The 12,719-nt window shown below is 33.0% G+C and overlaps 2 protein-coding genes and 1 long non-coding RNA gene across 3 annotated transcripts; 1 reads left to right on the top strand and 2 right to left on the bottom strand.

The window, feature by feature from the left end:
* Positions 1 to 210: 210 nt before the first annotated feature.
* On the top strand, positions 211 to 3,539 carry LOC145312248 (echinoderm microtubule-associated protein-like CG42247). Its single transcript, XM_080151477.1, has one exon. It carries the CDS (start codon positions 246 to 248, stop codon positions 2,931 to 2,933), a length of 2,688 nt encoding a protein of 895 aa, XP_080007603.1. The 5' UTR covers positions 211 to 245; the 3' UTR covers positions 2,934 to 3,539.
* Positions 3,540 to 7,837: 4,298 nt separating this feature from the next.
* On the bottom strand, positions 7,838 to 10,212 carry LOC145312638 (uncharacterized). Its single transcript, XM_080151898.1, has 5 exons — positions 10,194 to 10,212; positions 9,760 to 10,018; positions 9,099 to 9,181; positions 8,785 to 8,843; positions 7,838 to 8,368 (listed from the first exon to the last, which is right to left on the bottom strand). The coding sequence occupies exons 1-5, from the start codon at positions 10,210 to 10,212 to the stop codon at positions 8,300 to 8,302; spliced, it is 489 nt and encodes a 162-aa protein (XP_080008024.1). The 3' UTR covers positions 7,838 to 8,299.
* Positions 10,213 to 10,673: 461 nt separating this feature from the next.
* On the bottom strand, positions 10,674 to 12,398 carry LOC145312247 (uncharacterized). The gene is made up of 2 exons (XR_013876971.1): positions 12,327 to 12,398; positions 10,674 to 11,172 (listed from the first exon to the last, which is right to left on the bottom strand). It is a non-coding gene; the product is annotated as an uncharacterized LOC145312247 (long non-coding RNA).
* Between the last annotated feature and the right edge of the window lie 321 nt (positions 12,399 to 12,719).

Raw genomic sequence — 12,719 nt, 5'->3', positions numbered from 1 at the left:
TTATTAAAAGATTAATTTCATATCAAAAGAGAATAATTAAATGCAAAATTTTTATCTTAGGATCATTAAGAGAAAAATCACTTTTTACAATTTTGCCTATAGTAGATTGCAGATTAACTTTACTGCCATTACCTTCTCATACCCTGCAAAGAAACTTTGCATTGATTAATTGAACAAATAAATTTTCTATAATGAACACAAATTTTAGAAGTAGCAGCAATACTCTTCACCCAGGAAGAAAACGTATGTCACGACAGGACTCTAAGCTCAGCATTAATTCCAACATCTCCTCCAGGTGGCGCGAAGATCTACAAAACTATCAAGCCATAAAAGTGACCATTTTCAAAAATGGCGACCAGTGGTTTGATGGCTATGAACTGAGATTCAAACCCCAGAAGGAATATAGATCACTTGACGCATTGTTTAACAAACTAAATCCTAAAATTGAATTTACCGGAGCTGTCAATTATCTGTTTGATACAGATGGTAACATGGTCAGAAGAGTTGAAGATTTAGAAGATGGTCAAACATATGTTGCTTCAAGTTCTAAAAAGTTCATACCAGCAAACTATGGCAGGAGGGGAGAGGCATTCTGGATCAATGGACACAGACCACAACCTTATTATTCATACAGAAGAAGATCAATGAGCTCTAAGTCATCATCATCAGACAGTAAACCTGGGTCAGGAGATGGCAAAGTTATCAAAATCATTAATAATGAAGATACATCAATAGTTGAAAGAGTTTTGTTAAACCTAAAAACAACACAGCAATTTGAAGATGTTGTTAGAGATTTGGGACAGGTTCTAAAGATTCCTAATGCTGATAGAATGTATAGTTTGTCTGGTAGAGAAGTGAAAAGCTTTTCCCACCTAAGACATGAATTTTATGATGAGGATGTTTTTGCAATATCAGCTGGTGCTACAAAGGTGGATAAATCTATTTACCAGATGTCAAGACACACAAGTGCTTCTTCATCAAGAAAATCTACAAGATTAAGATCAGGAGCTTCAACCAGAAGAGAGTTAGAAACATCTGGTGGAAATCTTAAGATTTTGATTAATGGTGTCAGAAAAATTTACCATCCACCAGGTAGACTTCCCAGGGAAGACAACCGGCCACCTGGCAGACATATTCATCTAGAATGGGTGCATGGCTACAGAGGTGTGGATAGATTTAGAAACCTAGTTGTGCTACAGAAGGGTGAGATTGTTTATTTTGTGGGAGCTGTAGCAGTTATTATGTACATACAGGAAGATACTCAAAGACATTATATAGAACATAATGAAGACATTCAATGCATTGCTCTACATCCTAGAGATGATTTTATTGCAACAGGACAAATAGATGGCAAGGATGAAGTTTCAAGATCCCATATAAGAATATGGAGTGTGACTACTCTAGAAACTGTTGCTGTGCTTGGACATGGTGAGCTTGAAAATGGAGTTATATCAGTTGCTTTTTCATCTCTTAACAAAGGTCAATACTTGGCAGCTGTTGATGGTTCTATTGAACATGTTCTATCTGTTTGGGATTGGGATAAAGCTGAATTGTTGGCAAGAGTTGTTACAAATGTAATTAAAATGTGTGGTGTTACATTTCATCCTTTTGATAACAATCTGATTATTACATATGGTACAGGTCATTTGTGCTTTTGGAGCAGGAGAAAGGACAGCTTTTTTGAAAGAGTTGATGTTGCTGAAAAAGAAGCTCCTAATGTTACTTTCCAAGCCATAGACTTCATGGAGAGTGGTGATCTTGTAGTAGGGGATAGCAGTGGATTCATAAGTTCTTACAGTGTAACTGATGAAGGTGAATATTTTAGAAGTTTACATTATGCTGCACATTCTAAGGAGATAACATGCATATTAATGATGGTTGAAGGAACATTAATATCCTCAAGTGCAAAGGATAGAAAGCTGAAAGCTTGGGATACCCATCAAGATTTCAAAAAGATGGCAGAAACAGAATTGCCAGCTGCTTTAGGGGCAGCTGTTGCTATATGCCAGCAATGGCCAGGCAGGTCAGATGCAAACGTTTATATTGGAACTGATAGAAATATTATTGTTGAGGGCAGCCTTCAAAGAAAGTTTGAAATTGTGGCGTTTGGTCATGTGTCAAAGATTAACGACGTAGCAACTTGTCCAAATGATGTTGCTTTAGTATCTGTTGGAAGTGATAGATTGATAGCTTGCTGGAGGAGAACTAAATTAATTTGGAAGCAAAACTCTCCTGTGGAGCCGCTATGTGTGTGTTATAATCCTACAGGTACAATAGTTGCCACTGGATTATCCGATGGCAACATGGTCATTTTGAAAGCAGATTCTGGTGATCATGTGACAACTTCCAGAGTGTGTGGATCTGCTATAACTGCAATAAGATTCTGTATTGACGGTGATCTAGTTGCCTGTGCTTCTCACAATGGTTCAATCTACCTTTATAAAGTATCCAGGGATGGATTTAGCTATAAGAAGCATGGTAAGCTTACAGGAGGCCAGCTGTTGGCACATCTAGACTGGGATGAAGGAAGTGAATACATACAAACTTGCTCAACAGACTTTAACCTCAACTTTTGGAACGCTACATCCAACAGGATGGAAAAGGTTGGAAGTGTCCTGAGGGAAAAGGTTTGGATGAATCAGACATGCCCTGTAGGATGGGCAGTGGCTGGATTGTGGAACAATCATAATTATAAAGAGGAAACAACTTTAACAAGTGTAAATGTTAGCAATAACAATGAACTTGTGGCATCTGGAGATACTGCTGGCTATGTCCGCCTATCCAGGTGGCCAACTCTAAATCCCAAAGCAGAATTTCATGAGATTAAAATTGCCAGCCATGAAGTTTCAGCGCTCAAGTTCTTCTATGATGATTCATATGTGGTTGGAACTGGTGGCTTAGAAGGAGGTGTTTTCAAGTTTAGAATCCTTTAAGACATTAATAACTTATGAATTGCTATTATAAGATTTATTGTTTTTTTATGTTGTTTAAATTACTAGGTAAAGAAACATTGAATAAAAGGGATATCAACATCAAAGTAGAAATAATATTTTTAAGTGCTGATACAATATTAAACTTCAATTGATGTAACAAATAAGATAAAAATATATTTTAGTCTGAAAACTTGGAGGCAAAAGTTTACATTTTGATGTGATGTCACTTTTAGACTTTAATTTCAAAAAAAGTCTAAAAACATATAAATAAAACATTTCTATAAAATTCCTTTTAAAATATCACATGCTCTTGTTTTTGAAAAGTTCTATGCAGAAGAAAAGTAAATCTATCTCTTTTTCATTAGTTTTAAGTTTTCTAGCCAAATTTGTCCATTTGTCAAAAAAGGGATTTAAAATTCCAATAATTTAACTCTATTTTTGTATAAATATAACTAAATATATAGGTCAAGCATATGCAAAGATTAATAATGAAAATAAGACCGTAAAATAGAAATGCATTTAAACAGTATAATATTTACATTTCGTGTATGGTATAATTATCAAAATAACCAAAACTCAATATTTGTTAATAAATATATTTTATTATCAAAACTTGTTTAATTTAATTAGGGATGTTACAAGGATCCTAAAGGATAAGATAATGGCAGACAAATTGATGTACATCCCAAATGATATTACATAGAATTACCCCTTCTTTATATTACGATTAGTGGTTAAAACGTTTGTACACTTAACTTAATGTACTAACCAAGTAAAATTCGATTAAAGTCTCCAAAGTTCTTAAGCCAAAGAATGATAAAACGAAATTATTAACTTTTAGGGACTAGTGTAATAAACACCGTTCCTATTTAGGATTGGAACCCAAATTTTTAAATTTTCAGGAATAAGGTATAACCAACAAGTGAAATAAATCTAAAATGATATTTGGGGGGCAAACGGAGAGGTCGTCAATTTTACGATGTATGCCCCCCAACGACAGCTGAAATACAGGTATAGGTTTCGTGATTTTTTCCCGAATTTATTTCGTTATTGGTATAATTTTGCCTGGTGATGTCATAGATAGACACACACAGACATAGACGTCTAAGGGTGAGGGAAAAGGGGTGTTTGGCCCCCCTCAAAATTTTTGAACGTACATTAGATAACCCCCCTCAGACTCCTGAAACCCCTCATTCCCCCCCCCCCCCTCAAAATCAAACACTGACATTCATGAACAATAAATATGTTTAAATGAAGATTTGATGTTGTTTTGAGTTTTGACTTAATCAAACCAATCTATGACAAAGGTCCTATACGTGGATATTATTACAAGGGAAAAATTATCATCAATTTAGTTTGCTAATACGGATAATTTAATGTTCATTCATCCAGTAGGAAGGGAAGGGGATGCGATAAAGGGGATAGTTGGACGCTATCATTATTTTAGCCAGCTACAAGTTTCACTTTATCAAAGTACATGATAATCTGGTGCAACATCCAAGTAATAATATTTCGATTTCTTTGACGTATGTCTTTTAAGGCAATATAAACTGTCTTTTCATAGGCCGAGCAGATAATCATTAATAAAAAAAAACTTCAAGGAAATGTCGTGAAATCAAGGAGTAAATTGTGTTATGCCTATCAACATGTGAGTAGTTCAAATGCCAATAGAGTATCTGTATGTCAGGGATGCCCACTATTATTGCTGGTTAAAACAACGATTTCCCTCCTCTACTGGTTGATCGAACTGACCAGTAAGTGATGTCTATTTTAAAAACCTAAATTGGTGAATTTTTTTTATCTGTCCTATATTCAAGTATATTCTACTTTTGGCTTCGCCCCTAGCCTCTAGGGGCTGTGCCCCGAGAGGTTTGATCAAACCAAATTTTCGTAATTTTGATTTGAAAAATAAATCCAAAAAAAAAATTTTCTGTTGCGGGGGGAAAAATTTTTTTTTTTTAGGAGGGGGGGGTAGTCGTCTCCACTATTTTAATTTTAGTTTTAAAAGAAAAAATTTTATGGGGGGGGGGTATTTTTAATTTTTTGGGGGGGTTGGGTGTGTAACACCCCCCAAGAAAATAGTTTTAAACCTTCTCGGGACCTATGAGAAGCTACCCTGTAAAGGAGAACCAAAAAAACAAACACACAGACAAACAAACAGACAGACATCGTTCTACTTTGTATTATAGATATCCATTCTTATAGTCAAACTATATGATTTGAAAATGAAATTGTTTGTCCAAAACTATTTCGAAGCTGCATAAAATCATTTTATTGGTTTCATAGCTATACTTGAAAAGTGACTTAACTATCTATACTTGCTATAAAAATCGGGACATCCTATCAATACAAGACGAGCGAACGATAGACACTAACTGTTATACAGAAGATTCGCTACAAGAAATATCTTGGAAAACATCTCTGATTATTTATTATCTATAAAACTTTCATATTTAATTATTTAAATTTGCAATGAATTCATTTTTTCTTTGTTTATAGTCAATGATTTATTGCTAACAAGAATTTACACGGTCAAGTAATTTTTTACTTGTCATTTAAACCTGGAAAATTATACACTTAACAAAGAGACCAGTAGGTTGCGGGTAAATTCCAGAAAGGTGTGAGTTTTAAGGCTTAAAACAGTAGTAGAAAGATAATATTTACTAAATATATATGTATATTCCTTATTGATAAGAATTTTTTTAAGTTAAAAAAATTGTTAAAAAACCGGTTTTTATTTTTTAAAGTTAGTATGTTTTTCAACATATTTTTTAAAAATACACTATTCTAAGACATGAAGATATATTTCGATTTTAGCAATCATTTTCAATCCATTTTATCTCTTGTAGAAGTGAATCAAGCAATATTAACTTGGTCGTTAAAAACAACGGAAAATTCATCGAATGCTTCGCTAATGTCCAACTTTAAATAAGAACAAAATTGACAATTATAAAAAAAAGTTATTGGAAAGAGTTTCAAAAATTACAAATAATGCCAATTATTTCAAAGAAATTAATTTTAAAAACATTATTTTATTGTCCATAATTCTTTGTATTACATGTTAAAAATTAATTTTTGTCAGTTTGACTTTAGCAAAGTGCTCTTTGTAAATTTCAGGTTTTTTAACAATTTTCAGGTATTGTTAACTTAAATTTTTTTTGTCTATGGTTCTATTCAATAAAATACACATATTTAGAGAATATTATCGTTCTACTACTGTTTTTAAAAACTCACACCTTTACGGAATTTACCCGCAACCTACCGGTCTCTTAATAATTTATGAATTTTTTTCCTATAATTTTTCATTGTAAGGAACACCTACCCTATAAAATATTTGGGTCACGTGAAGGAAACGAAGTTGCGGGTTTCATAGTATTTTCAGCTTTTGAAAGTTTATTTTATGTTAGGTTAAGTTAGGTGATTGCCCCGCAATAGTGGAAAAGCTACTGTGAAAATACGACGAAACCCGCAACTTCGTTTCCTTTACATGACCCAAATATTTAGTAAAATTAATTTTATTTTTTTACACTAAAAACCAGAAACTATAATTCAAAAATTAATAAAAATTAGTACAATCGGTCCTACCCCAAACGTAAGAGTCCCAAACGTCAGAGTGGACAAACGCAAGAGTCCCAAACGCAAGAGTCCCAAACGTCAGAGTGGACAAACGTCAGAGTGGGACAAACGTCGGAGTGGACAAACGTCAGAGTGGACATTGCTTAAGTAAAACATCAGAGTCTATGCTATTTTAATTATAACCTAACCTAATCATAAAGAAAATGACTCTGGCTGCAGCACTCAGCACCCTGGCCTACCTAGCCGCAGCGCTCGGCCCCCTAGCCTATAACCTAACCTAACCTAATTATAAAGAAAATATATTATAAAATCGAGACTCATACGTTTTACTTATAAAATGTCCACTCTGACGTTTGTCCCAAAAATCCTGCGTTTGTCCACTCTGACGTTTGTCCCACTCTGACGTTTGTCCCACTCTGACGTTTGGGACTCTTGCGTTTGTCCACTCTGATGTTTTTCCACTCTGACGTTTGGGACTCTTACGTTTGTCGTGGAACCGTACAATCACGTCGAAAAACAGCAATAAACTAGGTACCTATAATAGATGAAAGAGGGAACAGATTTTCCTGATATTAAAGTGTATTTATACAAGTTAAATCATGAAGGCAGAGACTATTTAAAGCAGCGTTTCGGAGCCGTTTGATTTTGGTGCGGCTCCGGTTCCGCGGAGCCGTCTGTGACGATGGCGGCTCCGGACTAAAATCAAGAAAAATTTAACATATATTTTTTCCCACGTCTATTTTTGACTTTTGAAGGTTTTAAAAGTTCAATATTTAATAAAAATGGACTTGAAAAACTAAAAAGGGGCATTTGCACATGACAAAACAGAGTTACAAATTATAATATATAAAAAATCTCTTTGTTTATCTAGTCCAGAGCCGTTTTTTAACGAAAATTACGGCTCCATCTCCGGCAAAATATGGCGGCTCCACGGCTCCCGGCTCCGCAACACTGATTTAAAGATTATTGCTAATTTCTTCTTCTTAGACCGTAAGCCACGCACATTAGTTTTCCAATCTTCTTTTCTTGTGAATTCCACGTCAAGGCTTGATTGGTTAAGGCTTTAAAAAGTTGCTTGCTTCCTACTAAAATTACTCTTAATTTCTGCGAATCTATAAAAAGCTTCGCTTTTATGAATATTTTAATCTTGTATGATGAGAAAATTAAATTAACATCTTTTTCTCCAACATTTAAAAATCTATTAAAATATTTAAATTTTGTATACAATATACCTAATACGTTCTACCTACAAAGCATAACAAAACAATGATTTACAAAATAAAATAATATCAGCTAAGCCCCTAAAACAATTTTAGTTCTAAAAACAAATTTTGTTGGGCGGGGGGTATTTTTTTCTAAGGACGATTTCTCTTGGGAATGTGATTGTAATTTAAAAGTTTTAAACTTTCCCTGTACCAAAGAGAACAGGAGAAGAGAAACATACCGGTTCAGTGGTTAGCGAGATCAGAGACAGACAGACTAGCATCCTGTAATATAAAGGAGTCAACTACAAACAACTTCATTTAATTAACATAAATTAGTACCTATAGAGATGTAATCAAATAATAACTAAAGAAAAAACATTAAATACTTTGTATAAAGAAGCTCAGAAATGAGAAACAATCAACATTTATAAGTTTCATTCTTGCATTTTTAGTCAGGTACTGCCTTTAAATAGAAAAAAAGTGTCAAAATTTTTCCGCAAATAATGGTAATCTGCCGAAAAGGTAATTTTGTTTATCATAATTAGGGGTATATATCAAATTTTCTCTTTTCTTTGGCAATTTTATTTAAATTGGCTCTTCTTTAATGGTTATTGAGTCCTCTACGTCAGTTGTTTCTCCATCCTCATTTCCCTCCTAAACAGAGTACAAGTATTAAAGTAAAATAATAGAGGTGGCATGTGCTATATGTAACTCTGCCCACGGGGTGGGGACCCTGACCCTGATTTTGTATTGTATCTTTGAAATCAGCTAATAGCGTCGGAAATATAAACACAGCTAAGTTCCTACAATGAAACAGAAAGCAATTTGCTAGCAGACGAAAAATATCTCCAATAATAGTCCTCAAACTTTAATGTTAACGTTTTCTTATTCGTTGGCTTAACAACTTTAGGGACTTCTTGAGTTTTGATTGGTTGGTTCATTTAGTCATTTGAGTTTCCAAACGTTTCAGCCACTAATTCTAATTGTAATTGAGGAAGTGTACATCAATTTATCGGCAATTATCCTATCCCTTTAGATTTTTGGAAGTGTTCCAGAATGTAATAAAATACCTGTTGATCAGTGTTTAATATTTCTATACAATCACTATCATCACTGGAAGAATCTTCCTAACAAATGGATAATTATATAGTCAACCCCCCCCCCCCTATTTTTAAATAAATTAAAAAATAAGGGTGATTTTTGTTCGTTAACTACTTTACGTTAGTCTATATTGGGTGCTGGATAGCCCCTTAGGATTAGGTCCCCTTAGGTACAGGCTCTACAGAATTCTGTTTTAGAGGTCGTTCTGGAACAGACAAAAAATGTTGGAAAAGCTTAATGCGCAAAAACTTTCATGGTTTAACCATTGTTATTATCCATCCCTGGTCACTGGAGCTGACTTCTTCAGCAGAGGAATCCGAGTCATCATCATCAGTAATCAACTCACTGTCAACTTCACTCTCTTCTACAGCAGGATATTCCATCAAATTGATATTATTTTTTATTATCCTATTATATAAAGTTCTACCTAAGGTTTTTTTGTCTGAAGCTTAAGATTTCAATAACTACTATTCTGATTGTGTTCTCCTTTATAGGGAAGCTTCCCATATGTCACGGGATGGTTTTAGGCTATTTTGATTTTCGATTTAATCCTTAAGATAATTTTAGGCTATGTTTCAGTCCCCTATTTTTAATGGTTTGAAGATATTTGTATAGCTCCTAGATGCTAGGGGCGTAACCGCTAGTTAAAATAAAGTACTATTGTTAACAAAAAAAAACCTAACAAGGGTAGACGTTGAGTTGCGAAAGGCAAAATGACTGAAAAGGCATTTAATGGAAAGGAGGGGAAGGGAATTTTAATTATCTTTTAAGATTTGTTGTGTGGTAAATACAGTTAAAAAAATACCTAAGTTACATGTTACGTAAAGGATGCGGTTCTCTATCAATTCATTGCATAATCATTTGGTTTTTTTAATGGTAGGAAATGACCACCCCTACCAGCCCCTCTTGTCAAATTAATCTAAACATTTTCATGGAACATTCCTTCTGATTCATTTTCTTGATCTGAAGACTTTTCAGTCGAAATATCTATAACAAATGCCTTGTTCTTATGACTAGAAATATGGGTTATTAACAGTCTTCTTTCTACAAATAATTTATCACATATATAACAAGAGAATAAAATCTTTTTCTGTTCAGTTTCACTATCTTTATGTGTATTATCATTGTGTTTGTTGCTGCCAAGAGCTTTATCAATTGCATTAGTGTAGTCCTCAGCTAAATCGTCTATTGCAAAGGCATCACCTATTAATAGAACTTAACACAATTATTTTGATTACTAGATACTGATATCTTAATACTGCACCCCTACTACAACGGAGCTTAGTCCAATGACAAAATCATTATTTTCCCTTAATCATTAATTTAAATCATTAATCCTTAACTTTTTCACTGATTTTCAAAGGGATCATTTATCTACTGAACAGGAATGACAACATCCATAAGTAGCTAAGCACAAAGAATTATTGATGGAATACAGACAAGGAAATTTAAAGAACATTTGATTATTTGTTAACAATCAAAAAGAAATATATGGGAGAAAATAATCACGAAACCTTTCTTATTTTTTATATTTATATATATTTGTAGCATGACTGACAGACAGACGAACAAAGTGAATAACATACTGGATGCTCACATTTACGAACTGACGGACAGATAGACACAATGAATTATAGAGTAGCTTCGCTACTAAAAAAATGAGACAGGGGTAACTTTATTTATCCATCCCAATATCCCCAATTACCGTGCTATAAATAACTATTATTTATATAAAAAATTTGAAAAATAATTGTGTAAGGGTTCCTTTAATAGAATTATTATGATCCGCAACAAGATCATTCAGGTCACCAGTAGTTGTTTTATGTTCACTTTTATCTTTATCATTTCTTTCTTCTAGTTTTCTTTTTACAGCTTTAGGTTGTTCATATGTGGTTGTATGGATCTTAAGTTCTTTATTTTCAATATTTGGTGGATTTTTATCAGGTATTGTTTCATTCAATTTATTTTCAAACGACTTTGTTTGTTCAATTGCTAGATTGGTGTTGTTTTGCGCATTTATTTTATCTATAGAATTATTTAGTTGATCACATGTTAATATTGTAACTTTATTTTTAATTTCATTGAGTTTTTCTTTAAAAATTATTTCTTGGTGAAAGGGTAGTGATACACTGTTTTCAATGGCTTGAATGTTAATTTCATCATTATGAACGTCTAAGTTGTCAAGAATTATGTTGCTATTACTAGTTGGAAAGGTAATGCCATAATCTATTTCAACATTTACTTGACACTTGGCTGATAACAAATCTTTGAAAGTGTTTGTATTTTTCTTTTGGGGAATATTATCCATTTTCACAGTATTTTGCTCAAAATTTTCTGCTTCTTCATAAAAGAATAACCTAAAACAAATTATAAAAAATGTAATAGGATGTTTTTTGCTCTCAAATTAAAATAACCCAAAGAAGATAAAGTATAGAATAGAATCCAGGTAGAAGATTCTGCCTTGCTAGCCAGAAATAAAATTGGAACTTTTGAAAGCCCTTAATGGCTACAAGGCTTGTAGTAAAATCACATGATTTCAAATATTATCGAGAAATGATATGAAAAATAAATGCCTTTTTTAACAGTATACTAAAAGCCTTATAGCCAGTCGTCCAGCCATATTTGTCCTATTCACAATGGATTAAAACCTTATAGTACGAGCAAAACTTTAAACAAAAATTCATTTCAACATGAATTTAGTAAAAAAATGACTTTAAAAATATTTGGTTAAAAAATAATGATCACGGCATTTGTATTATGGTTGCGCATGAATTTGTTTACAAAAAATCCTTAGCAGCTGATTTTTAATTCTTTCAATTAAACAGTAGAGACATAAAGTTAGAGGAAAAATCTAATAATTTTCAATATATTTTCATCAATAAGATATTATTTCAGTTTTGTCCCAACTTGACATGTGTACCATTTAAGTTTCATATTATGTTTTTATTGCGCAAGCGCAACTTTTCTTCAATATTCCCTAAAATATTTGAGGTTTTCATTTCTATTTCTCCTTATTCTATGAAAATAACCATTATTAGAAGAATTTGTTTAGCTGTAAAACAAAATATGCTCTTTAGTAGCAAAGCAATAAAAAAATAAAATTAGAAAAAAGTATGATAAAGTTAATGTTGTAGAAACTGCAATTAAAGAAGAAATAAACTAGAACCTGCGTAGTGACTGTATTCTTAATTATTGCAAGGACAAGCATGAAGTTGCAATACTGCGTAAATAAATCTATTCAAACAAATATATCTAGTTTGAACCAAACAATGCAAGGACATACGTTGATATCATGACAGGGTAATAATTGTAGGTCAATTGAGGTTGTTAATATAGTGATCGTTTATTGGTCAGTTCGTTCATCCAGTAGAAGGGGAGTTGATGGGTTAAAGGGATTGAAAGAGGGAAATCATTATCATTATTTTAGCCCGCTGCGTTTTTCACTTCATAAATGAACATAAAAATTTAACAAGTAATAATATACCTATCCAATATTGCTTTCATTATTTACCTTTTTGTCACATAACCTTCATGTCACTTGGCTAATATGATATAAAAACATATTTGAATTTCTGAAAGTAAAAAAAATATTAATACTGAAGTCCCATAAAAATGAAAGTATTAAGGATAGGGGACATATCTATATTAGTAAGGGGGGAGGCGGATGTGCCACTTTTTGAAACGAAAAGTAAAACCCGCATGATCTCAGCTCATAAAAGAGTCACAGCTATAAGATTCGGCACAGAAATTGCCTTTGTGGAGAACAATATGGAACTGTGAAGAAACGGCGGAGGAACCGCCGCTCCCGCCATAATAGACAATTTTCAATCATTTGAGAAAAACTTTTTTTTATAAAGATTTTTTTTTTTAATTGACATGTTTGAAATATTACAAGTGTCACGTG

The sequence above is a fragment of the Acartia tonsa genome, chromosome 2 (genome assembly GCF_053477335.1).
Source record: "Acartia tonsa isolate MP-2025a chromosome 2, ASM5347733v1, whole genome shotgun sequence".
Taxonomy (NCBI): domain Eukaryota; kingdom Metazoa; phylum Arthropoda; class Copepoda; order Calanoida; family Acartiidae; genus Acartia; species Acartia tonsa.
Note: the sequence above shows the minus strand (reverse complement) of the source record. Positions and strands in the feature narration are given on the sequence as shown.